General features: G+C 38.2%; 1 protein-coding gene across 3 annotated transcripts; it reads right to left on the bottom strand.

The window, feature by feature from the left end:
- Positions 1 to 109: 109 nt before the first annotated feature.
- On the bottom strand, positions 110 to 27,730 carry SLC13A4 (solute carrier family 13 member 4). Of its 3 annotated transcripts, XM_086745909.1 has the most exons (17): positions 27,616 to 27,730; positions 21,462 to 21,590; positions 18,714 to 18,850; positions 18,017 to 18,198; positions 17,897 to 17,932; positions 17,202 to 17,256; positions 15,500 to 15,539; positions 14,777 to 14,854; positions 13,077 to 13,267; positions 11,643 to 11,762; positions 8,733 to 8,834; positions 7,514 to 7,615; positions 6,313 to 6,410; positions 5,024 to 5,154; positions 4,024 to 4,185; positions 2,289 to 2,426; positions 110 to 1,642 (listed from the first exon to the last, which is right to left on the bottom strand). In XM_086745909.1, the coding sequence occupies exons 1-17, from the start codon at positions 27,712 to 27,714 to the stop codon at positions 1,505 to 1,507; spliced, it is 1,938 nt and encodes a 645-aa protein (XP_086602035.1). In that variant the 5' UTR covers positions 27,715 to 27,730; the 3' UTR covers positions 110 to 1,504. The 3 variants fall into 3 exon arrangements, with proteins under 3 accessions (XP_086602035.1, XP_086600509.1, XP_086601267.1); XM_086744383.1 differs by lacking the exon at positions 17,897 to 17,932 and having other exon boundaries at positions 5,024 to 5,157; positions 6,283 to 6,410; XM_086745141.1 differs by lacking the exon at positions 17,897 to 17,932.

Genomic DNA, 27,730 nt, shown 5'->3' with positions numbered 1-27,730 from the left:
TGAAGCAGTAAACCAACAGCTCCTGCTGTCTCAACACTACTTCCCTAAGGGCTTGGTGGGTTATGAGGTGAAACGTATTCTATTTTTATTCTCACAGAGCACCAGAATATGCAGTAGTGAATAATTTACTTTATTGACATTTTATTTATGCAGAATAGGCATTCAGACTAAAGTCTAGAGAGTCTAGATTATGAGTGGAAAGCATAAAAATTCATTAAAGTATATATATAAAGTGTGTGATTATATGAGATCAAATCATCCTAATATACAGCTTAAATGCACTGACATTAAATGAGTGATTAAAAATAGGACATAATACATGAGAAGTTTTACAGATTATCACAGGGATCCATTCAGAAAAGCAGGGCATTCACTTTGCAGGTGATAAAGAGATTGGCCTTTTGGTTTGGTAGTTCCCTGCTCTATGTCATGGTTTCCTACATTTGAACTTCCTCTTCTCTGGGCTGCTAGAGAGCAGATGGATGTGATGGTCAAGTGAATGCACACAATGAGGAGATACACCAGCACCACTCCACTTCAGCCCCTCTCTTCTTACTCATGGAGCAGCACTGAACGCCATCTTGGATGGAACTGCACTTTCTCTGTCAGGGGAACTCTAACTGCATAACTAGAGAGGAGAGCAATAGGTCTGTTGGCCTGGTAGGGTTTTGCTGGTCACAGCTTCCTTGCTGAAAAAGCTCCCACTGCAGTTCAATAATAAGGAAAGAAGGTATTGAACAAAACTTTCTATCTGCTTCTGAAGCTCTTCCTTCCAAAGCAGGGATTGCAAGTACTGCAATATTGGAAAATTTATACTAGTGCTGTGGAAAAAAAAAATCATTCTCATTCCCAGGAGACTTTGCCTTCCTATCTGTTTAGTGGTTTCTATTATCCCTTTCAAGTACTGTAGCTGGTAGTTGGTAGTTGCATTTCTGTCCAGGCCATATGGGTTAGGTGGGAAAGTGTTTTTTTTTCCAACACAATGTTGAGTCACCTCAAAATAAGAATAATAATTTGCCTTTAAAATAAATAGGCTCATAAAACTCTGGGTTTGGGAATAAGACTCACTCTTCATTCACTGTAGGAGTCAATGGTAGGACTGAATATCATACTACTGAGCACAGCAGTGTACGGATACTTGTCTTCTGTCTCTGGAGTCCTATATCCCTTGTTGTACAAGTCCTACATAATTGTTGTAGGGTATGAAAAAGCCATAGGCAGAGAACTTGGAGAAGAGGGTTTTTTTCAGAGTTATGGTATCACAGGGAAAGCAACAATAGAGCAAAGCTAATCTCTCCTTTTAACTCATGCTGATTTTCAGAACTGAAAAGCTTACTCAGAAGAACTCCCTGTGGATTTTCTTCATGGTTTTACATGGATCCTGGTTCTATGTATATACAAATTTTCTCCTTTCTTTCATATGTGCAATGTAGGTTTAATATTTTGTCCCAACTTGCTTTGGTCTTGCACTTTTTTCTTTTTTTTCTGTTTTTTCCATTGGCGATTATGTTTGGCTAGTGATGTTGCCGACTGCTGCCCATTCTGGAAAAGTATTCAGCTGGAAGAGTCTAATTCCCCAAGTGTTGATTGCCACCATGACAACAGCCAGGCCAATTAGGTTTACACCCAGGCCAGCTTTCACCTACAAAAAGCAAAATGCATCAGAGAATGGTCAATGATAACTTGATTAAAAATATTTAACATGGAAAAAAGAAGGCAGTAGAGTGTGTGTATGTATATATATCGACATATATTTAGTGATAAATTATGTATACTGATTTCTAGAGCCAAAAAAAAGCACAGTGAGTATTATGTATTAGAGTGTACATTGGGGGATATTCAGGAGTGCTAGAGGTTGATACAGCTTATTGGAAAACTTCTCAGTTTGTCATTTCAACTTTTCAATCACATTATCAGAAAGGGATGTTATACCACGCATAGCAGGGTGATAACTACATGACTTATTGAGCAGCTATGTGATAAATCTAATTAGTCATGCTCTCCTGTGCTTGTCTTAACAGATCAATGCAAATGATTCTTTATTCCTGTTCTTTGATACCTCTTTAGACCATTACATTAATAAAAAATAAAGATGAGAAATATGTGTATCCCACAGCAAATGTTTGGATGTTCTCAACCTCACAGCTTGGTCGCATAACAGCAGTGCAGATCAATATAACTATATATTAACACCAATATCATCATTACTATTATTGGCTGCTGGATGTGGAGACAAGGTGTTGAAGTTGCACGAAGCATAAGAGGATATATGTGATCTCAAGACTCACCATATCTTTAATCTGGCAGTGGCCATAACTGAAGACAATGGCATTTGGAGGATTACCCACTGGCAGCATCACCGCAAATGAGATACACATGGTGACAGGAATCAGGGTGTATAAAGGGTTGATAAGCAGGGTTTCTGACTAGAAGGAGAGAGGGAGAGGGGTGTTTCATTTCACCAATAAAATCCACTGCTCACAATTAGGATGAAAGGAGCCTCTGTGCTTTATGTGAAGATAAGATTCTGTGAATCTCACCTCTCTAGTTTCTAAACTTAAGTATGGAAGTCTTTTTTGATTTGTTTTGGTTTTGTTTGGTTTTGGTGGTGTGGGTTTTTTTTTGTTTGTTTGTTTGTTTTTTTTTAAGAGTAGAGTAGTGCTATGATTTGGAGCTAGTCATGCTCCAGGGATTTCTCTTGAGACACTTCATGCTGAGGGAAGGTGGAGACTGCTATTAGGCCACTTTTGCTCTTTCTCCCACTTGTTCTCCGTGTCATTCTGTGTTGTGTCTTCTGCATCTTAACACTGACTGCCACTTCAGTCTTCATCCAAGAGGATGAAGTCAAGTCATCCAAGTCACCACAGGTTGACATGAAGAACTTCTTTCAGTTGCTGAAGATACTGAGACCATTCTATAAAGTCCTGTTGAACGGTGGTTAAGAAAGCTAGTTGTTTGAGAAGGCAATGATGATGTAATATTCTTTACAATGGTCTAAAGAATTGTTCTTCCACTGGTGGTGAAATTTTGCTTCTTTGTTTACATTGCTATGGCCTAGTTTGTGACAGAGGGAAAGGGAAGGGTATTCACAAGGCTAACTCCATTTTAGAGGGGGAAGTGTCTCCACTTTTACAGGTTATTTTTACAGTTACAAAAGAGAGACTGCCTTAAGATGGCACTTCAGAGTACTAAATGTAGATTACTGTTCTAAATTTCTCTTTAGAAGAATCTCTTTCTGCATGGAGCAGAAGTAAATTTGAACTCATAAACCATACAAACACAATTACTTGTTTTCATCTGACTGTATCTCCATATTACCTCAGAGCTGTTCACGTAACGTACTTTGGGACAGTCCATAAAATTGTTATAATAGGGAAACACAGTTAATGACCTACATTATTGGGAAGAAAAGCTTCACATTACTTAAAAGAAAAGAAATGAGACAGTTTTCTTTAACTACTATTCCAACATGGAATGAAATTTGTATCTCTTTCCTCTGTCTTTGTCTCCAGTTTCCTGATTTTCTTCTGTCCCTTACAAACATCTCTGCTTTCCATGTTAATGATAGTATGCTTACCAGATCACCCCCTTGGCCACATTTTAATCTGATATACAGTTCACTACTACAGTCTTTTTTTACAACTAGTGAGTGGGTGACTACTAACTAACAAACAACACATTTAAAATAACATTGATAGGAGTATCTCAAGCATTATGTGGACTTCATCTACCTATCTTGTTGATTGCACAATCACCTTTTCTTATGTGCACCTTTCTTAGCTCCTCAGTGCAGGAGCTATGTTTTAACTTTGTCTGAGAGATATCAAATAAATTTCTCAGTGCTAAAAGATGCTTTTGTCTGCCTGAGTTTATTAATTTTCCTGGACCCAAGACTTCAGAACAGTAGCTTGGGAACCGAGGCTGGGTTTCATTTAATCAGAGTGCAAATACCCTGACGTCTTGAAACATGCCCACGAGCCTGTCAGGAAACAACAGACTAAAAAGGTCATTTTTTTTACTTACCATGCTGCATAAAATAGGCAGAAAGATGGTTATGGTTGCTGGATTACTAACAAACTCCGTTACCAGGGACACCAAAATGCAGGCCAGCAGAGTTACAGCCCAGTAGGGAAGGCTGCTCAGGGAGAGCATTTGGCGTCCAATCCATGTGGAGAGGCCAGAGGTCTAGGGAAAGGACAGAAGCACAAGAATGAATAGATACTTAGTATGTTTGTAAAATAGATTCTTATCTTTGGGGCAGTTTGCATCAGAGAATACCACCAGCCAATAAATAAAGTTTAGGTCAATGCTTTCTGTGTTGTTTTTTTTTCTTCAGTAAACTGGATTTCAGTGCAGTTCCTGATAAATAGTTGACCATAGGAACAAAGAAGAGATACATTTGGCAGTTGATAACATGAATAGTCACCAAGGCTGATCTTCCCTCTTTCTTCAGCATATGAACTGGAGTATTCCAAACTGGTGATGAAGGATTGCTGGGTAGAATTCATTTTGAAATTAAAATACACAAATTTAGTTCTTTACATGTAGGAGTCTATAGGAGAGCTAGATGTGTATTCACAAAGTATACTGGGTGTACATATAGTCAGTGGATCCTGGAGCAAGATTTGTCCAATCAGTGCTAGGAGCTTGACTCAATTGCCTAAATATTAGCATCCAGTGGCAGCTGAGATGTTCTCCCTCTGTCTAGCTAGCTGCTAATTGAGAAAGCGTGAGGTCTTCCTCAGATCCTGTGTCATGTCTGCCAGCCTTGCAGGAATAACTAGATGTTCTAAAGCATCGGAAATGGCAGTAGACTCCCATGCTTACACAATTGACTTGAGCCCTAACCATCTTCTTGTTAGTTAGATAGCTCCCCATTGAGTGTAGGGACTGAGGGCTAGGTTATATACAAACTTGAAAGTATCCACATTGTAATTCCAAACTGGGGAGCATATAAAGGGAGAAAAGTCTGGGTTTATAATTTTTTTTAGGATGGAGGATAAAAAGAAATCTAAATCAGTACCTTGCATCCAGCTGCTAAGGCATAGCCGCCTCCAACCAACACTACAATCTCCCAGGGCATGGTCTTCTGGAAGTCCTTCCAGGTAATGATGGGATCTGATGTGTTAATTCCTGTGGACTTTTCACCATCATCTCCTATATCAAAACAAAGCAAGTGTGTGACCAACATTGCACTGTCCTTTTTGCAAAGGTATTTACATTTTTCACACTGGTAGGAATAATGTAATATCCATGGGAGTTATCTTAAGAACTATTGGTGAGAGAAGTGAAGAAGCATGTAAGCCTGTTTCTGTGGTTAGCTTGGCCTCAGAAAATGCAGCATATTAATTCCAAATGCTTGACTTCCCCTTGGATGCTCTGTTGATTTGAATAGTTATAGACCCCTGTGTTGTGTTCTATAGCTTTTTGAGGGATATGTGCTCTGTTGTGTGTATGTGTGTGCACATTATCTGTAGACTACAAAAATGGAGTTACAATGGTATTATTTTCTGAAAGAAGGGCATTTTCTCTCTCCAGGAAGCCATGAAGCCTGATAAAGTGCATTTATGTCCCTAAGTTTTGTCTGAGGACACTATTTTTTAGATGCCAGAGTGTTTTCTTGAAGCGAGAGTTAGAGATTGTAATTTTTCCTAAATGCTGCATATATAGGTGTATAAAAAGCCTGCATATCTACATACATTTGTAATCTCTGCATAAGACTCTATACAGGCAATTCTGTCTTCATACATGGCTGTTGAAATCCTGGCACAGCCAACCGATCAATACCTCTGAGGGCTACCCAAACAGGAATGTGAAATAACAGTCATTATTATTATCAAGAAGACTGTGAGAGCAGCATTGTCCAAAATTGGAGCTTCATATGACATTTACTGACCTCTTTTATGTTTACTTGATGACATTATAAATTATTTCTGCTGTATAAGTGATGATCACGTTATTTACTAGAGCTTATCCTCAGCATTATAGTTCTCTATATGAAACTCCATCTCAACCCTTCCTAAAATCCAGTCCTAAACTTGGATAACTCTGTAAACCTAGAAGAGATGGTGACCTCAGATAAAAGATATGTTTGTAATCCTGCTGGATGAAACAGTATGAATTAAAGAAAAAAACAAACAAACAAAAAAAACCCAGGGGGTTGATGTAGGAAGGGCTGATATGAGAGGAGAAACTGAACCCTGACATTCTGCAATAAAAATATCTTCTTGGAAAGTTTTAGAGAGAACACAAGAATGTCATTAAAGGTACTGGAAAATGTGCCAGATCTCTTTCTTTCTGCATCCTCCTTACCTTTTTCCCTTTTTCCAAAACATGGCTTTTTTGCTGGAATGAGGAAAAGGAGAAAACCAAGAAATACAGAGACAGTGGCATCAGTCCGATAGCCTTTCCTGGGAAAGAAACAGTGGTGTTATTGTACAAACAGACTAACAGAAACATTTCCAAACAAGGTAGATGGCTCCAAGCAAATTGTTATAGGTTAAGTTGTATTTCTACATCTGAAGTCTTACTAAACTGTCAAACAGAAAAATATGTCTGCATATCAAGGACACAGATTTGATTTTTCTCCATTTACTAAACTGATACTGGTAGCCAGCTTCAGTCACTGCTCAACAATTTTTAACATGCCAGTGTGAAAAAAAAAATCCCTTTTGGTTTCTAAATCTTTTCACTCAGAAGTACTGAAAAATAGTGTGTTTACTGGAAGCAAGAAGCCGTAAATCCATTCTGGGGAAAAGCCAAAGCAAAGTGATCCTTTAGAAAAGAACTGGAGCTTGATTTTGAATTAAATGTTTAAAACTCATTCTGAAAAAGTATTTTGAGGAGTGCTGAACTCCAGAGATCCTCAGGAAATTCTAATATTAGAAATTGTTTTTCTGTCATAAGTAGAGTGAAAATTTAAAATCATTTTGTGCAGTAGAAACGTAAAGAAAATTTAAGTTCAAATAACTTAATTTTTGATATGCATTTCATGTTACAGTTACTTTAAATATAATTTGTTTCAACATTATTTAAAATAAAATAAAAACTATTTGCTTCAGTCATCATACCTGTGTAATATTTAATTGAAATGAACATTTTGTTGATAAAATTTATCTTCACAAAAATACATTTTTTGTCAAAAGTTATTTCAAAATAAAAATTAAAAAAAAAATTAATTTGCATTATAGTTGCAATCTATTCCAGTGACAGCTTCTCTATGATTGCACTGAAAGGTTTTAACTTCAGAACCTGACCCTCATATATTTTCATATTTGAAATATGTTTACTTTACTTTCTCTACTTAATTCACTCTGCTTACTGAGAAAGAATACAATTTGCTGCCATGTGAACAGATGTACTTTAAAAAGCAAAAATCCATTTTTTTTAATAAAGGCTTCATTTTTCACCGCCTTGTTAAAAGTGGCTAATGATATAAGGGCAGAAATTTTTGCAGAAAGTCAGAAGGTGCAAGGCCATATTCCTTTGCAGTTGTTTAGGGAATTTAACTTACTTCTCAAAAAAAGATGACCATCCTGGTACAAAGCCAGGCTCACGAGTAAACCAAAGCAAGGTCATCAGAATGAAGAAAAATCCAGTCACCATCTCAGGATAGCTAGAAATACAAAAGAAAAAAAAAAAGTTAAGGATTAAATCCAAGGTCTATCTGAAAACCTGAGAGCAAATTCCAGAAGAAAGTAGATTGGTTAAAAAAAAAAAAAGGATAAAAACTATATGGAAATAGAAAGGAAGATTAGTTTGAATTAAAGAATTCTACATTTGGCTCCCAGCTGAGAACCATCTAAACCAAGTTAAAAATAGGCTAAAAATATCCATCTGCATTTGCAATTCAATCATTAATGGGCAAGAACTTAAGGAAAATATTTATAAGTGTTTGTTTTGTATTTGCATTATAATCTGATTACATGTGGTAATAAAGTAAAGCTCATGCAGCTATTCCACTGTAAACACTTTCTATTGCATTTTTTAAATGTGTAGGAAGTGTAAGAGTAAATGACAATGTAAACTAGCACAGATATTTTAAACGCAAGGAATAAATATAAGGTGACTTGAGTATACTGTTTTAATTTAGGATAGATTTAAATTAAGTATTGTTTTGTATTTAGGCGCAGTGTGAACAATAGTCTAGATTCCTTGTGGATCGTATTCAGCAAAATGATCTGTCAAAATTTCAAAAACTGAAAAATTTAAAATCTGAAAAATTAAAATCTTGCAAAACAATGTTTTCAAGAGAGGTTTCTTGCTACCATGAGTAAAGGGCAACTGGAAGGGCAACTGGAAGGGCTGGACATCTCGTGATGTGGGAGAATGCTGCAAAGCCTTTGCTAACAGTGAACTTCTATCCACCAAAATGATATGTGCCTGAATTGGGAAGGGAGTTCCTTTAATGATTTAGTTCAAAGATAGAGCCAAATCTTGACTGAGATGACCTTTGGACACTAGTATAAACCTGAATCTTTCCTTTTATTTCCTTTTATTTCCTTTTTTTTTTTTTTTTAGAAATAAATAGAGGAATTAGAGAAATAAACGCATGTTTGTAACAAAGTCTTTGATTTTAATTTGGTTTTGCATTTAGTTCTACTTCTATCCTGGAAAGGAAGAGAAAGAGCTGATAGTTTAACAAAAATGAGCCAAAGGCAACATGGAGGGCAATATGAGAGGATGGTCCTACCTAGAGAGGCAAATTACCGAGGAAGGCAAGTCTGTTTTACCTAACATTTCCCAGTTTCTTGTATTCTTCTTGAATTCTTCTCTCTGACATTTCTTCCCGTTTGGTCTTCTTCTTCTTGCTCACAGAACAAGTCTCCTTAAAACTGAGGTAGATAACATAAAATTAGACAAGGGCATCAAGTGGGGGAAAAAAAAAATAATGGAAAATAAAAACAGTGAGGCAAACTGAAAATTCTTGTTGCCAGGGGCTATTGGGAGAAGATGCGACTAGGGCAAGACCTGACGGCAATGGGAAGAGAAATTATTGCATATGATCTTTGTATAGTCTAGTTTCCAGATCTTCTGAGAATCAACCCTAGACATAGTAGGAAGCTCCCCAGGGTGCTCTGACTAATACTGACTGGTGTCACTGAGCCATCTCGAGCTGTGTCTGGGCTCCCTTTGTGTAGACTTCCTCAAACAGGTGGTGGCGGCCAGTTTTTTTCTGATGCCAAAAACCTCCAAAAGCTACAGCTATCCTGTGGAAAGACTGTGACAGAGGCCAGCTATCAATAGATTTTTAAATAGGGGAACTGCATGATTTCTAGTCGGATCAGAGGTATCCAACACATATGGGACCCAGTCTGACTTTGAGCCGAAGTTTGACTTAAACATTTAAGATTCACTGTAAGTAAAGGGGTAAAGCTGTGCTAAGGATCCCAATACCTTTCCCAACCTGTCTGCTTCTACTGATACTAGTCGTTTCTAAACCAGGCACAATCACTGTAGCACCCAATTGCCCCTGCCACAGAGGCCAAGGCAATCAGCCTAGTGTTTTCTCCTGGTGAAAAATACCTGTACTTCTGCCAAGGACATACAAGCACAAGCATGTTTCATAGCTGAATGCATTTAAACCTGCTATACATTTTAATGAAAATTTGGTGAAGTCCTTAGTTTATTCAGATTGCCTTCTTACTATAACAAAGCCTGGACATTCCTGACTGAAACTAAAATACTTGCAAGCTCACTGTAAGCTTTTCCTTCTCTTCTTTCCAGTAGCATTATTTTGCTGTGCTTTGAGCCACAGATCTGTGCTTTTCTCCTCCAGCTGTACTCTCTGTCACACAGAGGGGTGTGGGGTGGGCTGACAAACCTCTGCAGCTAAGCCAGTATAAAATAGGCCGCAGCAGCAGGGACTTCACGGGAGCACTTGCTTTTACAGTTCCTGCTGTTTTAATATCTCATTTGGTACCCTACTAGAGATCCATGCCTTAGCACTGGCCAAACCATGGACTACGATTCCCCTCCATGTTAAGGCCAGATTCTCAAAGGAATTTGCTTAGCTCAAGATGCAGGTGGGCCATGTCTTGTTAACAAAATGTCTTAAACAAGCTTTTCATTTCACTTGTAGACAGGCACCTATTTGACACTTTTTTTTTTAGTGCACCTAACACTGCTCTGCACCTGGAAGTATTTAAATTTCCTTGCAAACCTTGCTGCTAGACTCCAGTAAAGTCCACCAGCAGTAATGCAGTTGCTGGAAGAGAAGAGCTGTATGGTTTATCATGGCCAGCTCTATCGTAACAATTCTACCCTTAGCTCTGCTTTGCTGGTAAAAGTTGTTTGGTGGGTCCATTACCCTTCCCTTCCTCTTTGACCTAATCTAGAGGTTAAAAAGCAAGTCTGACGTGTTCTGAGTAAGAACAGATTGATGACACTGGGCTTCCTAGGAAAAGAAGGTGAACATTATGGGAATTCATTAGGCAGTTGTTTCAACATGTTATAAATGTTTCTAGGCTTAGGAGGATGTGAAAGCAAAGTATTGTAGCCAAGCTCCCAACATAATATGTTCTTTAATGAACTGCAGTGAACGAGAGTCAGATCAAGGAGGTTTGGAATCAACCAGTACTTCTCAAAAAGTCGATAATGCTTCAGTCTCTAGTATTATTTAGCGCAACATTAATCAGCATGAGGTCTTGGATGCAATGTGGAATTTCAATTATATTTATTTAAAAAAAAAGTAATCGAGGGTCATGTTAGGACCTGTTTCCTCTCAAGATTAAAAAAAAAAAAAAAAAAGGCCTTATTTTAGCTTTTTAATTTGGAACTCCAAGGCTCAGGGGACTGACTGAGAGAAGGACATGGAGCTGTTCACCTCTAAATTACCTCTTCAAATCTACTCAAGGTCAGCAGCAAACAGAAGTTGTTATCATTTTCTTCATTGTCTTAGGTGAAACAAATTAGTGGTGTCAGTTCAGCTTACTTTTAAAAGTAAACTAAATCAAATTAAGGCCACTTTAATTCTGAGTAAATGTGTCTGCACCAGAATTTAATGCAGATTAAACAATCCACTCTAAATGCACACATTTAGTCAATTTTCATTAACTTTGCTGAGTGCGTCTGCAAAGAGAATATGATGTACAAATGAACTAGGAGACTGAGCCTTGTTCTTATTTTGTGGCTAAGGGACTTACTGGTGTTAAAAGGTATTTGTTTCTTAGGCTGTAAGTGCTTTCCATTTTAAAGATAAATATATATGTATTCTCCTTACCTTTAGTTTTAACTGTTCTTACATTAATTTCATTGAGCTCAGAGACAGATCTAAAAAGTGACTTGTTCACTTGCAGTTATTTTTCTATTCATCTTTTAACCTGTACTTTTCCAAAAGGACTTTTTACAAGATTTTTGGTCCACAATGATCACAAGAATAAAAAAATCAATCAAATGCATCATAAGGACTTCCATCAGCAATATCTAGGCACTTCACTCTCAAGCAGCAATGCTGTACACTGCAGTCTATGTAGTGCAGCTAAACAATAAGATTTCCTCCAGTAAGTGTTCTGGCAAGAAGAAGGAAGTTGTGCCTTAGTTTTTGCCATTTGGAACTGAAAACATCTTTATGAGACATGGTCTAGAGGAGCCAGAGGTGCCCTGCTTTCATAATCCATGCATCTTGAACAACCTGCACTCACTTGCAACCCAAGAACAGCCAATGCATCCAGAACCAAGTCAGGACCAACATAATGAGGGAGACGGGGAAACTGAACAAAAACCAGGTTCCAAAATTCACCACTTCAGCATCTGGGTAGTGGCTGTAAAGGAAAAAAAAAGATGAACAAGAAGTTTGAACAGTAAAAGGATAGGCACATCCAATATGCAGAGATGCACACACGTATATATGTATATATATTTGTATGTATATTTGTTATGGCATGATAGAAAAATTGCATCATTTTGTATTTGTGACAGTTTCTTTACACATGTGTAGTGAAACCAATTACCAAAGAATGTCAATCATTGACTACATCTGATCAGCAGATGAATCCTATAGCACTTCACACCCTTAAGACCACATGGTCTGGATTGTCTAGTCAGCTTCAAAACCCCTTAGAGCTGCCAGGTGTGAAATTCTGGCCCTACCTGTCATTTTTGTTAAAGCTCTTTTTAGTGGCAGCAGACTTAAGAATGATTTCACCCAGAATCTCTTTGTATGTCTTCTTGTAGACCACACAAATAGTGACTGTAGTCTGCCAGGCTCTGAGTAAGATATCTGATAGGTGCATTTGGTGGGACTGCTATAACAGTAAGATCTTTGGAAATTCTGTAAAATCCAAATCCCTGGGCTAAGGATGACTTTCAAATTTATTTTTTTTTGCTACCACCATTTCAGAGAGAGAAATGAAGGATACTATGGCAGCAGTAGCAGCAGTAGATAATCAGAATCAGGTTTGAGCTGTTGCATATCTGTGCATGAGCAGAAGTATCACTAGTCTTCTGACAGAGGTGACATTCATGTCTGTGAAAGCCCTCGGCATACATGAGACAGGAAATACTGAACAGATCACAGAGCTGGTTCACATCTTCTCTGAAGCAAAGATATAAAGCCACATTTCTAAGTTTTTTTATTTTTACAATACCTGTTGAGCAGCCCAAGTACCTCTAATGATGCCTCTAGGTACACCATGAGAAATCACTTTCTAAGAACCCATAGAATAACTTGAAGCTGATTTTATGACACTTCTTCTTTTGTGAATATTTCTCTTTGCCTTCTTTGTTTTATCTTCATGGCTTTGGTGTTTACTTTTTTAAGACGCCTGCTGCCTTCATGATAATCAGTTTGTAAAATCAAAAGGAGAAGCTGCTGAAGAAACTTAAATGTTATCACATGCTGATGAATTTTTATTTTGCATGGAGAAGGACATGGATATGTATTAAATTAAGCTTCCCCTTTCAACCATTAACCATTAGTGGTAACATTAGAGTACAGGAGGAAACAAAATTGACTTCAGAAAGACTGTCTTACAAGGGTTCTCTGAGGCAGTAAATAACCTATAGGGAAAGCTACCATCATCTCTGTGATGATAATGACCCAACCACCATTTTCACACAACCAAAATATCACTTACTTGTTGAAGTGCTCTAAGAATATGAGGCTAGTGGAGGTGCCTATGATGGTTGTCAGTCCTCCAATGGTTGCTGCGTAGGAGATACTCAGTGAGAGGCATTTACAGACCATGTGGTCATGTCTGGTCTGATACCGGTATCTAGTGCTCAGGTCCAGTTCTGAGGGCTTAGGAGGCAGGACCAGTATCTGAGCCTGTGAGGGGATACATTCACCAAAGAAAGCAGGTGATCAGAACAGCAGCCCAACTTGCTCTAATGCCATGGTGATACTGGTCCCAGAGAAACAACAGGTTTGCGTAAGAGGGTGAATTTTTTTCTTCACAGGTATTAACTGGCATCAGAACTGGAAACCTGTCCAGTGGCCTGAAATTGCCTGGTCTGTGGCAGAAATGTAGGACAAACAGTAATCACACTTCTGGCTATAGTTTGGGCCAGCTCCAGTTCTGACTGGAATCTCAGCTGTGTACTGAAAGTCTTTGTGGGCTGCTGAGGCGGATGCCAGCACTGCAACAGTCGGAATTCATAATCCTTGAGGCTTAGGAGCAGCCACCAGACAAATGCTTGGTGAACTTTTTGCACTTATACTGACTCAGGGCCTATAATTAGGAATGGAGTGCTAGGGGTCTCAGAAGTGGCATGAAAAAGGCTGGGCAATGCGAACATGGAAGAAAAAGCTGCAGGAAAATGTTGCCCCAAAGGAAACTTTCTTAGCAGTAACAGGGAAGTCTCCATGTTGGTAAATCAAGTTCTTATACTGGAAAAAAAGGTACAGTACTTTAAGGCACTTCACATACAACCCAAGGCTATAATTTAGGATGAAGAAAAAAGCAGCAAGTGATTCAGATAGATTTGTTAAATTTATTAATTTGAATTTGAGTTTATGTAGTAAAATCAGTCATGCTATAGGTTCATCATCATTGTGAGGGTACCCTGGCTAAAATCCCTGTAGATTAAAAGTGAAGTTAGCATTTTTGTTACAAAATAACCACTGAATGTGTATGGGAAATGGGTATAAGAGGAAATTAAGTATTGAGAGCAGTGCATTTGCCTTTTTAGGAAACATATGCTCAGATTATTTTGAACTGTGAATGCAAATTCATGTGTTGATTTTGGCCTAACCTTTCCTAGACATCAACTTACACCATTAAGATACTACAAAACTGTAGTCCACACAGCAATCTCCTCTTGGATCCACTCAGCGGAAGTAGAAACACTGGAATGGATTGATGTAATGGAGGATTTTAAGGGTGGATATTTGGCAAGACAAAAAGGAGGTGGATACTAAGTCTGCCTAATGAACTGGCTGAGCATTTAAATGGTCCATGCCTGCTGCTGGTTTAGTTCTGATTAGGATATCGTGTGTCAGGGGGTGTTATTTTTCTATTGGGTTATTTTCCAAGGAGGCTTTGCAAAAATAAAGTGGGTTGAGCCACCAAATAAGAAGGCAAATTTGCGATGACATTACTGAATGTAAAGCTAAATGAATTGTACTAGCCATTGGGGGATGGTATTCTGAAAATAGCTGTGCTAGGGGCATTTAAATGGGAGTAAGAACTAGCAAAGGGCCAAGCCATGACTGCTGCAAGATGATGGAGAACAATTCCATGTAACACAACTTACAAGGAACAGATTTGAAACAGTGGGGGCAGGTGACGTTCACATCTGTTTTTTCCCTCGTACCCTGGGTCTAACATCTCCTTACCTGAGGTAGGTGCTGCCCATTGCTCTTAGAATTCATCGTTCCAATAGGACTGGCTATCATGTGCACACCATTCATACTCTGTAGGGAGGTAAATGCCTTTGGGTTAGCCTTTCTTCTGTTCCTAAGGGCACTTAGATTAGAATCGATGATGTTTTGGTCATGGGCAGTGGGCTTTGGGGGCGGGACCAACTAAAATTTCATCTGTAAATTTTACACTGGAAAAAAAGATTTAAAAAACTCCCACAACCTGATTTTATTTTAAAGTTATATTAACAGTCATATTTTAATAAGTCTAGGTCTTCTCCCTCTGCCATGCAGGAGAATCTAACAGATCCCTTGCTAGAGAGGCTGTGACTTCGTGATATGTGTAGGTTGTTCTAGTAACTGAAGTGTCTCAGCTGCAGAAGCTGGCAATAGCTGGACAATAAAAGATCATATCTGAACTCGCTTGAAACCATATGGAATTGTTAGTTTGCTGACTGGATCTCAGGATATCCAGCAATAAGTACAACAAACACTACAGAGCTAATGTTCCAAACTTGATTTGGGCTGACAAGTTAAATACAAAGCAGGACATTTCTGCAATATGTACTCTCTGCCAACAACCATTACTTGTTTGAAATAAAAGAAACAGCAGTTTGTTGAAGAGCTCTGTGGACTCTACTCTGATGCCTCCTGCATTAGAAGACAGCATATCTCAGAAGATACTACCTATGACAATACCTTTGAGTGCATCAAGGAGCTGAAGTCAGTAGTAGTAGCACTAAAAACAAAGAAAGGAAAATATACTTTAAAAATGCCTATTCACCCAGCTCCCTCAAAAGGCACACATCATGGATAGTAGGGGCAACATCTGCAAGACAACTAGTGCCTACTGAAATGATGAAGAATACCATCTATTAGTACCTCTTATGTGATATCTTGGCCAGATACATAAGAGCCATCATTATGTTTCACAGCTCTAGCTGTGTAGCAACAGGGTTTCACTTCCGCACAAGAAAAAAATATATATTCTAGATAGTACAGACCCCATTCTAGGCATGGACTCCATTCACAGTGAAATGAATCACCGGGCAATCCAGTGCTACAGCTGTCTTGTTCTACTCAAGTTCTTCCTCTGCCAGCCTCTCCAATGCTGTTTCTGAGCACCTCCCTGTACCACATTAAAGCCTTCACTGAAAGTTATCCTGTGTGGCATCTGGACCATGCAAACAATCCACTGAACTTTTACTTTGACATTGAAAACAGATCTAATTCCGAAAGATGTGCTACTTTTCTTTTCACACAAAATTTCAAGCTCTTTTTTAAGTAATACTATTTTAATATTAGTTCTGTTACAAATTATCCCATATATACTCTTCAATAGGGCTTAAAGGGATGAATGGCACAATGCCAAACTGAAAATTTGATTCTATACAGCACAGAAAATATGTCTGGGATAAAAAGAGATAAAAACAGAGGGAATATTGGACAACCCATTAGTCTCCAGACTAATGAGAAAACTATTTAGATCTTGCAAGTTAACTTAAAGTCATCAATATATGCTGCTGGAATGGTAGTGTTTGTTTTAAAATAAGTTTTAAAGGTGTAACAAGAACTTATTTCTCTTTTATTTTGAACACTTGTGAGCTCAAGATGTGACTGTGCAATTTATTCTCATACCTCGTAAGAAGAGGGTCCTCAGGATTTAGCTTATAACATAGTTTTAGGACAATAACTTTGTATATTATCCTGTGTATCTTGAACTGTTGGTTAATTTGATGATTTGACATAGAAATTAGTCCTTTCCTTGATTAGCCCTTTTCACCTTACAGATTTCACCCCAAATAGAGACCTACTTGAAACTTTGAAACCTGCTTCAAACTTCTGAAGAACTTCGTCTATATTAAAATAAATATTTCACAGTTTTTTGGGAGGGAGGAGGGGTGTTTTTTGCTGTTTCCTCCCCTCCCCCCCCACCCCCCACCTCTCTCTTGAATGCTCTTGAGAGTTTAGACTTTCCTGGGAATCCTCTCTAAGTGTCTTCCCTCTGAGTATGTCCTGTGGGCGCTCCATACTGTGCTTGGATCCTGTACATCACTGTTCCTTCAGGGGAACAGAGATAAAAATCTGTGGATAGCACCCTCTTATACAGTACAAACTCAGACTTCAAGAGATCTTTCAAACTAACTCTTAGACACATTTTCCTTCTCTATAAAATGGCCACAATGATAAAAAATAAATGAATCCTGGGAAGTTTTAGTGAGATGAGATCCAGACCATTGTATTAATCCCATTTCTCATACAAGCCTTCCTTGTCAATTGCATCTAAAACATTCACTTGTAAGCTTCTGCTTGCCCTTCCTGCCTCTACTCCTGGGTTCATCTCATTGCAACCTGTGTAGGGCTCAAATCTCCGGTCGTGATGGACAGGGTTCATTCTTACTCCTCATTGATGAAGATAAGCTCCAGTGAAGGTTGGCCATGCTTTTCGCTGAGACCTGCAACAGAGGAAGAGAAAGCAGTCCTTGGGGTAAGAACTGAGCTGAGCCCCTGGGCCACACCACTGAACATGGAGAAGCTACTGCAAACAAAAGCTTGTCTGAAGCTTCTCAGATACTCTATGACCATTATGCAGCTTTTCATTTTGTCATATTGTCCTGATCATGTGCCTCTGGCAATTAAAGACTATCATACCTATATATAATAGGCAAGGTTAAATGACATAATTTTCAGCCTGGAATCTATTAACTGAAAGAAAAGAGAGATTCTTTTCTTTCCAAATCCTTACTTTCTGGGAAGGAATGAACACAACAAACTTTAGAGCCCTTATAATTTTTTTTTTTTTTGTGGCACCTGCTCTGACCTGGGCAGCCTGGAGGGGCAGTGGTAGAATGAGCAAATGTGGGATTGTCACAGAGCACACTTTTGGACCCCTTCTGCATTTGTTTGACTTTCTTCTCAGAGGTTTCCTTACAGTCCTGTAAAATCCTATGCCTTAAGAGTTTATGACACAGAAACTCCAGTACATGCCCTAATTCAACATAAATAGCTTCCCAACTCCAAATCTCCCATCACAGCTTGAAACTTTCTTTCATTTTCTGAAGGAAATATCAAAGTACAAAAAGAAAGAGTACGAACCAGCATCTTTGGCAGTACAAGTCAGACAGCTCTGACCTTGATAGAATATGAATAACATGTGTCAACAAGTCTAGTCACTGATAAACAAATGACAAAAGAATGGCCAGTATTGACAAATACCTATTGGCTCGTTTTCTTCATTAATGGTGCTGCCCGCAGTACTGATGACCTCGTGCTCCTCCTCAGCATTCACTAGCTCCTGGAGCACTGCCTCCACGATTGGCATCACCATAGCTGTGGTGGATGTGTTGGACAGCCACATGGAAAGCACCGTGGTGCAACACATAAAGCAAAGAAGCAACCTGGAGTACAACACAGGGAAACCTTCTTGAGGTGCTTTCAGAAATATTAAAGGCCTCCGTGCCTAACATTTTCATTAGTCAACTGATAACTACACAGGGTGTTTTTCTTTTTATGGGTGCCAAAATACTATGCTGTGCACAAATAAGATGCTGCCTTATGCTGAGAACTGTTATAAGATAACATATCATTGGAAGATGTTTGCTGCCCCATGTGGAAATCAGCACATGACATGAGAAATAGTGATTTTCAGCATGTCCTGGATTTAAGCATCTTTTTGTGTTTACTAAACAACAGGCAAATGAAGAACAGAGAGACTAAAATCAGTATCAGTAAAAAATAGAAAGAGGATTAGAAAATTTGTAAGCTTTCAAACTCTGAAAGGAAAGGTGGGTAGGAAAAAGAGGCTCAAACAAAGCTAGCTTCTGCCCATAGGTGGGAGAGTCAGAGCTCTTATTTGCTCTTTCAAGCTGCTACTCTCAGCCTCAGACTACCCCAAAGTCAAAGGTTCACTCACATGCCTGGCTTTGCTCCAGCCATCATGACCATGCGCAGGGCAATTCGCTTGTGGAGATTCCACTTTTCTACAGAAGCTGCCACACAAATCACACCCATCAGGAGCAAAGTTGTGTTCTTGAAATATTCGGCAGCCACCTGCATTAAGGGGAAGGGGGAAACAGTGAATTGAAAAAGTAGTAACAATCCTCTACAGAGAGCATGCTGAATAAGAAGAAATTTGGTATTGTGCATTTTTTTCCCTTAGAGAAATAATGACAGGGAGCTGGAGAAAATAAAGAATTCCTAGGTCAAAACGTGCTCTGTAAACTCTTTCATGTTGTGTTTAAAAATAACAAGGCTCTATACCCACCTGTTAGTAGGTTTCTCAGCTTTGAAGAGATTAAGAGAAATTTTACTTCTTTGAGCAAGATATCCACTGCCTGCAAGTAATCATTCCCAGCTAGGCCCAAAGTGAAACAGCCACAGGCAAACCTCTGCACTGAAGGCAGCTAACTCATGTGCTTCTTCTGCTTTTTCATTCTGGAGATGTTGTCTATCTTGTTTGTATTTCTTACACCTTGTTCAACTGTTGGGCAAAATGTGGCATCCCTAGAACCTGTAGTTTTAGGAAAAGTCCTTTGGGACATGCTCTCTGCATACAATAAAGAAAGACTGGGATATTGCTGTGATGATCCACAAATCCTGTGCTAGAACTTTTCACAAGGGAAATCCATCCCCATTGTATCAGGAAAATAGGGCAAAGTTTTAAAAAGGAGAACTTTAATCTAAAGAGGATGAGCAAAAATCACCAACTGGCTCAGGAAAAAATTCAGAGAGCATGCCTGGTCCTCCAAAACAGCATTGTTGAATGTGTGGCTTGCTAAGATACAAGAAGATGTCCTGTGAAGTGACTGCAAAAATAACAAATGAAGCAAACTAAAACATTCACACACACTCCCTCTCTCTGTCTTGTGTGAAAGCAAACTAAATGTGAGAAAATAAAATGTAGAAACAGATACTTGGAGTCTAGCTAAATTTTTCATTTCATTCTGATGCAATCCTTCCCAAGCTGTTGCTGCAATGTTTTTCCAAAAACATTGTTTCTTCAGTTTAAAACTATTCCTCTAATCATATGTAGGCACCAGCATTCTAAAACAATTAAAATCAGCACAAGTAGTATTTTTGCATTGTCTTCAGTTATACTGATGCTCCTCCATAAAAGTATGAGAATGACACAAATGTTATTTTGTGAAAGCTGCAGCAGGTATTTAAGTACATTCATTTAACAAATCCCCATGGTGACCTAAAAAGATTTGGCCGTCACAGTTGTGTGCTAGAACTTTTAAATATCGCTTTTTTTTTGCTTTCTTCCACTGGTTTCTTTCTCATTAACTTTCCTTATTTTCCTGCTACCTTGTTAAAAAAAGATTTTGAACTGAAAAAAAAAAACAAACCATCAAGCCAGTAGCACAAAGAATCTGTTATTTTCCTTTATGCCCTTCACAGTAATTTTGGAGAAACAAGTGAATACTAATATTCTTATTAATACACACGTACACATATGCAACACACTGGCTCATGTGTTTAAGACCCTGTGAGTTATTTGTAACTTAAACTACTAGGCAAGAGCCCTGGGTTTCTATGGCACTCCAGAACAGCAGACTGGAAATACCGCAGCATCATCGGAGTTGTTTATTTTAAAATACAAGGTTTTATTTCTGTCTCTAAAGCAAATAATGCATTCTCTGCAGTAGTCTCACTGTCACTTAATTTGTTATTACATTGAATTTCTGTCAGGCTTGCCTTAAATTTTCCTTCTCCAATATGCTGCAGAATTCTGTAATGAAAATGTGTAACTACTCCACCTTTATGTTAGGAAAAAAGAAGTTTTGAAAATATTTAGCTCTGTTGGTATGGAAATGTACCTGATTATATTACAGTTGTTACACCATTGGGAGGAATAAGGCAGGTCATAAAACTGTTGGTTCATGCTTGACTCCATCCATTTATGGGCATGCCCAGTGCCAGATTGTATTAGAAATTCAACAATTTTATCATTGCTGTATATTCTTCTGTGTTTTGATCTGTGCTTCTAGTCCTTATAAATCAAATGTGATGCCCTCTCACCCCCCAAAAAGAGAGAAAATGCAGGAAAAAAAGAAACTGTAGATTAAATAAAATAAATACTTGGCATACCTTGAAAGAAATTAACATTTACCAAAAACTTGAGTAAGCAAATTCAGAACTGATGAAAGATACTTTTTTGTACAGCTACTCTTTGCTTTAGAACTCATGACTACAAGGCAGGACTAAGATTACAGTTTGGAAGAAGGACTAGACATTGACCTGGATAACAAAATTATCTAATATTGAACAGTAAGTGGTAACTGTTTTTAGAATATGGAGCCTCATGCCTTATACATAATCTATAATAAATACAATTGGATGGAAACTTTACAGCTTATCCCATAACTACTCTTTACATGGTTTTGGAGGAAGGGAAAGATGGGATCCTTTGGTGCAATAGGTTTTGGGAATTGTTGGTGATGCAGTAGCTGACAGAATGGACACTCTCTTGTCTAATATAGCCATTCCTATATCTATCTTGAGTAGAAGAAAGAGAAGGCTGGCTCAAGTTACACATTACAAAATGTACACTTCTTCCTCTCACTCCTCTTAGTCTTGATAGTCCACTAAGTTTAGTTTTATTCAGATAATTAACTGAGAGTAAGAAGATTAAATGATAAAAACTGCACACTGATCTGACCTCACTGGACTTCATGACTCCAAAAAGTGGGTATAGGAAAGCAGGAACTAAGGCTGCTGCACCAAGAGGTACTGCTTCAGAGACCCAGTATACAGCTGTCACGATCAGCACGTAGGCACATGAGGCTTCCTGTAGGGAGAAAGCACAGAGGTTACATGTTACTGTCCCACCACTTGCCATGGAAGTCTTGTGAACGCGTTTGTAGGACTCATCAGACTGATGGTGCTTGTACTTAAAAAAACTCAACAAGGACTGCATAAGGACATCTTAAGATGCAGTTGTTTGGGCGTGAAATTTAGACTACCATCTGAAAGGCCAGTTTCAAAAGCTAGTGAAAGATTTTGTTTATAAACTAGGGCAAAACTTTGGGATAAACATATTTATTAGCAAAATAATGCTTCCAAGTGCATTTACAGATTTGTTTGATTTCTATAATTCAATATCTACCAGTTGTTCAACCATGACTCCTCAGGTTTGGCCTGTGGAGCTTGTATTTCTACACAGCTTTCTCTACAATATTGGACAAGAACAGGAACCCACAGTTTACAGGTACAGATGAGAACGTTCACATTTGCCATAGCATGAATAAAGCTACATTGTGGCTGTTTTGGGAAATACTCTGAAAGACTGGTTTTTTTTTAAACAGCGTGCAAACCTACATTTTTTTTTTTGTCAGTTGATTTTATTTTCTCAAGTGATTTCCACAGACCCTTGGAGGAAGACCACAGATCTGAAGGGCTTATGGGTTAACAAAGAGGCAGATCTAGAGGCAATGGGTTAACAAAGTTAATCAAACAAATTTGCCGCTGTCCGAGGTTCTGGTAGAGAAAGCCATGACAACATCGTGCTGAGCATTCATGAAGAGCTGGTATATGATGGAGAAAGGTGCTGTCTGCTGAATATTTTTACAGGAAAACACAGCTAGTCCATGGAAGTCTTCTGGTCCATTTTTTTACATAGAAATGTCTTTGTTTATGGCATTCAGTGGAGTTCTCCTTAGGCTCAGTTTGTTATACTTAGAAATCTGGAGATATTTCCTGCTAATAATTACAGAAATTACCCTCAGGAAAATCTTTTTTCTTTCCTTTTCTCAAATTTGAAGTCAGCTCCTGTACCGAGTCTGTCAGTTCTACGGAAGCTAGTAGGCCTGCACTGATTTACACCAGCTATAAATCTACCTGTTCTTCATTATTCACTGGATGTTCCACATGAACTTAGAAAGCCATATGAATTCACAGCTTACAATGACTGTTGTTTAGAAAATTCACTGTTCACAAATGCTATTTGAGTGTATTAAAATAGAATTTCATTACTTTTGTTTCCTGACTGGATGACTCCCAAATTAAGCAGCTTTCAAGAAGTCACACAAGCAATTCCCACAGATCCTTGTGCAAATCAATGAGTGTGTATTACACTTCATTATTTTTTGCAATCAATTTTGTGAACAAGGTGGTAAAGTCTAAAGTAAGACTATATAGGGATTCAGGTTCAATTGAATGAATCAATAGCTTGTATTTAAATTCATGTTTATACATGTCCTTTATACATTACCTCTAACAGAGTTCCACAATCAGCTGTTCCTCTTTTTTAGTACAGCTTATAGTAATAACAGGCAGAACACAGCCCAGAGAAAAAATGAAGATAGATTGCGATGTGCCATTTCCTTTACTGGCTTAACAATTGGAAACAAGCTTACTGAGAAGCTTGGGTTTAAATTAGCTGCCAGACCTTGCTCTGACTCCTATTTCAGAAAATTGTAACATTAAACAATTCTGATTCAAATTGGCAGGACCACAAAAATAACTGAAATAAGGTTATTAGGAAAAATATTTTCCTTAAATCAGGTAAACTCCAAACACTTTAGAGACCTTAAAAAGTATCTGAAAGGCTGTTGGAAAAATTTAGCTCTGGATTGTTCCTTTATGGATGGACACAGAAATGTGTGCATTTGTTTCTCTTCTTTAACAATTACAGAAAAGTGGTTTAAGGTATAGGCTTTCCAGTACGGGCTTCACTAGGCATCTATGATCAGCTCCTTCTGCAAAGTATTACAATAAGAGATTGTATTGCAGTTGTAGTTTCATTGCTATCAAGAAAAAAATATAAGAGAGACTAGAGAAGGTTGGCTTAGAATGCATGACATCAGAGGGATTTTTTAATGTTCATGGATTATGTAGAATGCATTTTATAAAATAGAATTACTATGCTGTTTGAAACTCTAGACTGGTGTTCAGTTTGTAACAACTTCAAGTGATCACTCAGTAAAAAAACAAATAAATAATTTTGACTTTAAAATTAAAAACATTAGAAATTTTTAGTAGTCTCTGCTAGGAAGACAAAACTATTTTAAATGAGAGTCACTGAGCTGATGAACTGGCTCATAAACGTTAGCCAACTTGCTGTTCCGTCACCTCTAGCTACATTATACTTCATGGTTAATATTCCACAGAGAGCAGAGCATAGGGTCATTGTTGTGACCTAGTGACTATTTGACATAGCTTTTATTTTTTTAACTCATTGTTTTCTGCTAACAAACTACTGTGTTTGCATGGGCTCTGTATGATATCCATCAGTTGTCTGAGGAGAAAAATGTCTTTTCATGAAAAGCATTGATTGTTATTTTAAGGTAGTGCAGATCTAAGATCCAAGAGAGATGTTTTGCCAAAATTAATAACATAAATTCAATCTTAACCTGATTCCAAATTATTTTTTCACTCCAAAAATACACTTCTCTTTAATTTCTTTGAACTTATATTGTTATTTTCTGTTGCTCCTCTGTGTGTAGCAATAAAGTAGACAGATAGAGGAAAGGGAATAGGACAAAGGGAAGTTGCATCACTATCAAAACCTACTGGGATGAGCACTGAGTCTCTGTGTTTCCTATACACTAGGCTGTAATCAGTTTAGAAACAAAACCAAAATAAAGCACATTTTCAGACGGTATAAAACTGGGTAGCAAATACTAGGAAAGCCAAGTTTGATAATCTCCACTAAAAACTTAATCAGCTTGTCTAGGAACTTTATTTATTTATTTATTTCCTCAGTGCTTTAAACAGCTCGCTTCCAAGAGAAAATATATTAATCTTTTCTATTTATTTGAACTGAATTTGTATATTTAATTAATTGTTACCACAGCTACTGAGTACTGGACTGAAGTAGTGGCTGCATAATTTTAATTCTTTCACCCTTCTCACTTCTTGTTGTACAGCTGAAAATGACTGTTAAGCCCACTTCAGGACTTGAAGCAGGGAATAGGAAAACATGTGACGATTGGAAAGAGTACCATTTAACTTCAGTCAGTCCCTTAGAGGAAAAGAAAAGAGGAGCTGAAAGGAAGCCAAGGCTAAAAGTTCCACAATAAGGGTCGTGCATAGAACTTTTGTGAGTAAAACATCTGAAGATCTCAGAGTGATTAAAAAGAAGAAAAATCTCAGTGTTGGATATTTGCCTACTTCAGGATGTGCATTGCACATCTTGCTTGCAGGCATCTGGTTAAGCTGTGCAAAGAAGAGGTAGTCTAGGCTCTGGACTACGATCTTTGAGCTGATGAGATCACACTATAATTCCCTCCCTTCAGCTTGTGTAAATAAAAACAAAGGTGAATGAGAGTGGGCGATGCGTGGCTGTTCAGAGCATGTTCTGTGCTTTAGGGTCCATTCTGCTGATTTGACATGTCAAGGTGTCGACATCACCTGATGCTGCAGGTCTCACAACTTACAGCAACTCCTGTTGACTTTTGAGAAGTCACCCATGTGTCCACGATTGGGTTCAGTGTGGCCACAGACTAGTGGTCATAGGAAACTCTGACCACAACTGACTGAATTCACGTGGCACACTTTATAGAAAAAGGTGAAAAAAAGAGAGGCAAAAATGTTGCCATGTCACTATTAACAATGAGAGAAATAAAGACAGAATGAAAAAGACCCACTGTTTGTAAAGCACACAATTTTTTTTTTTCTGTATGTTTCAGGACCTGAAAGGCACTTATGCATGTCCCAAACCTGCTGTACAAGTCATAGTTCAGGTATAAACTTTGGAAAGGGAAAAAGAATTAAAGTACATTTTCTCAGGTTTATTTTTTACCCAATCATTTCTTGTGGCAAAGTAATAGAAAAGAAGCTGTATCTACAGACTGTCCTGAGTCGTTGCACTCCCTTTGATTGCTCTTGCCACTACCTATGCAATGCTCCTTTGACACTTCTAGAGTTGTGTTGATATCATAAAAGAAGCTGCAAGCTGATTCCTTGCAGAAATGCAAATATAAACCACCTGGTAATTCTGATCTCTATAAGAAAGACAGAAAACTACTATAATTGTCTGATAAATGAAAATATAAGTAAGTCAGCAGGCAACAAATTTAATCTTCAGGTTTAAGAAGCAATCATAGTCAATGGGTTGTAACAAAATAAATACTACACTAAACTACTTGAATACTGTATTGTCAACTGATTTTATTTGGTGTAGATGTTTTCTTAACAGTATTATAAACATTTGTCCAACTCTAGGTCAGATTCACACCTGTACTTTACCATCTGTGGTCATTCATGTGTATATAAAGTGGATGTCAAACATCATCTGATGGCTTTTCATATCGCTTTTCAGCAAAGCAACACCATGAAGTGCAGAGTAATAGCGCAGAGGAGTTTCTACCATATAATAGCAATTCTTGCAGCAATACTGTCAGTGAACTTCTGTTTCAGCACCCATGTGATTCTCTTGGTCATTAAGGAGTTTCCTTATTGCATCCTCTGCCTCTGAATCTGGTAGGGAGCACACGAGTGATATATTTCAGTGCGGTGAATCTCATTTTTCCTAGAGGAGGTTCTCAAGGGACATAGAGCATGCTGCAGTTAGAGTGCCATACGGGCATGTCAGGGAGTATCTGCTCTTATGTCACCCTTCCAGTGACACTGGGGGAGATTAAACCCTTTTTTTCCAAACAAGCCTCTGTGAAATGGTGACCCTGCTGTTCTCTGAAGAAGAGTACGATTGCCTGTCATCCATTCCCTCTCTTGAGACAGGAGATGGAAAACTCTAAGAGGACAGCCAAGATACACATTGACTTTCAGACCAGGAAAATGCATTCAAAGTGCAACGTACAGTTCAGCGGCGTACGAACATTTCCTTTCTATGAATCCTCTTTTCCTTTCCAAACAAAATACTACAGTTTTATTTCTGACAGCTGCCGTACAATTTCTAATCCTTTGCATTTCTGTTTGATACAGTAGTAGTATTCATAAATCCTCTGGTACTAGAAGGAAGAATTAATCTTTAGCAGGCTAGAGGAAGGAGTAGAAATGGCTGCACCATTTTGCCAGATTTATATTCAGGACAACAGAAGCACCAGCTGCAGAATTTTAAATACATTGCAAAATTTGGTAAGTTAAACATCACCATCTCTGTAAGGTAGGAAAGCATCGTTGTTTTATGGTTTACAACTGCAGACACATGCATAGTGAGGAGTTAACCACATGGCCAAGGGTACTCAGTAGCTACAAAACCGCATCAGGAATGCAGCTGCATTCACTCCCATTCCCCAGTCTGTGCATTAGGCACAGACTATTCCCTCCTTTGTATTGTTGTGTATGTCTCTGAGCTGACATTAGCCAGAGCTGCAATGTTTCAGTAGAGATACCTAAAGCTGCTTTAGAGTAGTCAATGCCATGTGTGGTCCTACATGTCTATCACTGAGTCCTAGCTCCAGCCTCACTTGAATTGCTATCCTATAAACCCACACTAAACTGAAAGTCCCTCCATGCATACTTATTACTAAAAACTAAAGACACTAAAAGTATTCCTTTTAAAGACTTATCCTTTAAGAAAATTTTATGGATATGTTTGTTCTGTTCCACCTTCTGCACACACATTATTGTAGAAAAAGAAGAGATACAATATTTCTGCTTTAAAATAGTGCTTTACTAGCTTCACCTGGTTCTTCAGCTCTGCTTGTGACATGACTCAAGGTAGCTCTGGTTCTTACTGTGATGACCTCTCAGTGACCTTCCCAGTCCTTCAAATCTAAGTCCTTTATTTTTTTCTAAGAGCTCTGCTTATTTAGGTCTTCGCCTTTCTTTTTGCACACTGCAGACTTATCCAGCATGATTACCTACTGCACTCAGAGGCTTTGTTAAAAAGAAAATTAAAATGTACTTACGCTGCTGGAGTATAAGAGTGGCAGAGGAAGCAGCAGAAGTGGAATGAGAACAACAAGCAAGAGATTTCTGGATCGGAGAATCTCCTTCATCACTGCCATACTCTTTTACTTTCTG

The sequence above is a fragment of the Chlamydotis macqueenii genome, chromosome 1, assembly GCF_036417535.1.
Source record: "Chlamydotis macqueenii isolate bChlMac1 chromosome 1, bChlMac1.mat, whole genome shotgun sequence".
In the NCBI taxonomy this organism is placed as follows: domain Eukaryota; kingdom Metazoa; phylum Chordata; class Aves; order Otidiformes; family Otididae; genus Chlamydotis; species Chlamydotis macqueenii.
The sequence above is the reverse complement of the archived record's forward strand: the minus strand, read 5'-3'. Positions and strand labels throughout refer to the sequence as shown.

What these genes read in the sequence shown, in the direction of transcription:
- SLC13A4 (XM_086745909.1), bottom strand. Translation starts at nt 27,714, where the DNA reads ATGGCAGTGATGAAGGAGATTCTCCGATCCAGAAATCTCTTGCTTGTT. An exon ending in CACTCTTATACTCCAGCAGC is followed by an intron (nt 21,591 to 27,615) that starts GTAAGTACATTT and finishes TTCTCCCTACAG; the next exon opens with GAAGCCTCATGTGCCTACGT. An exon ending in TTTTGGAAAAAGGGAAAAAG is followed by an intron (nt 5,155 to 6,312) that starts GTAAGGAGGATG and finishes TTGATATAGGAG; the next exon opens with ATGATGGTGAAAAGTCCACA.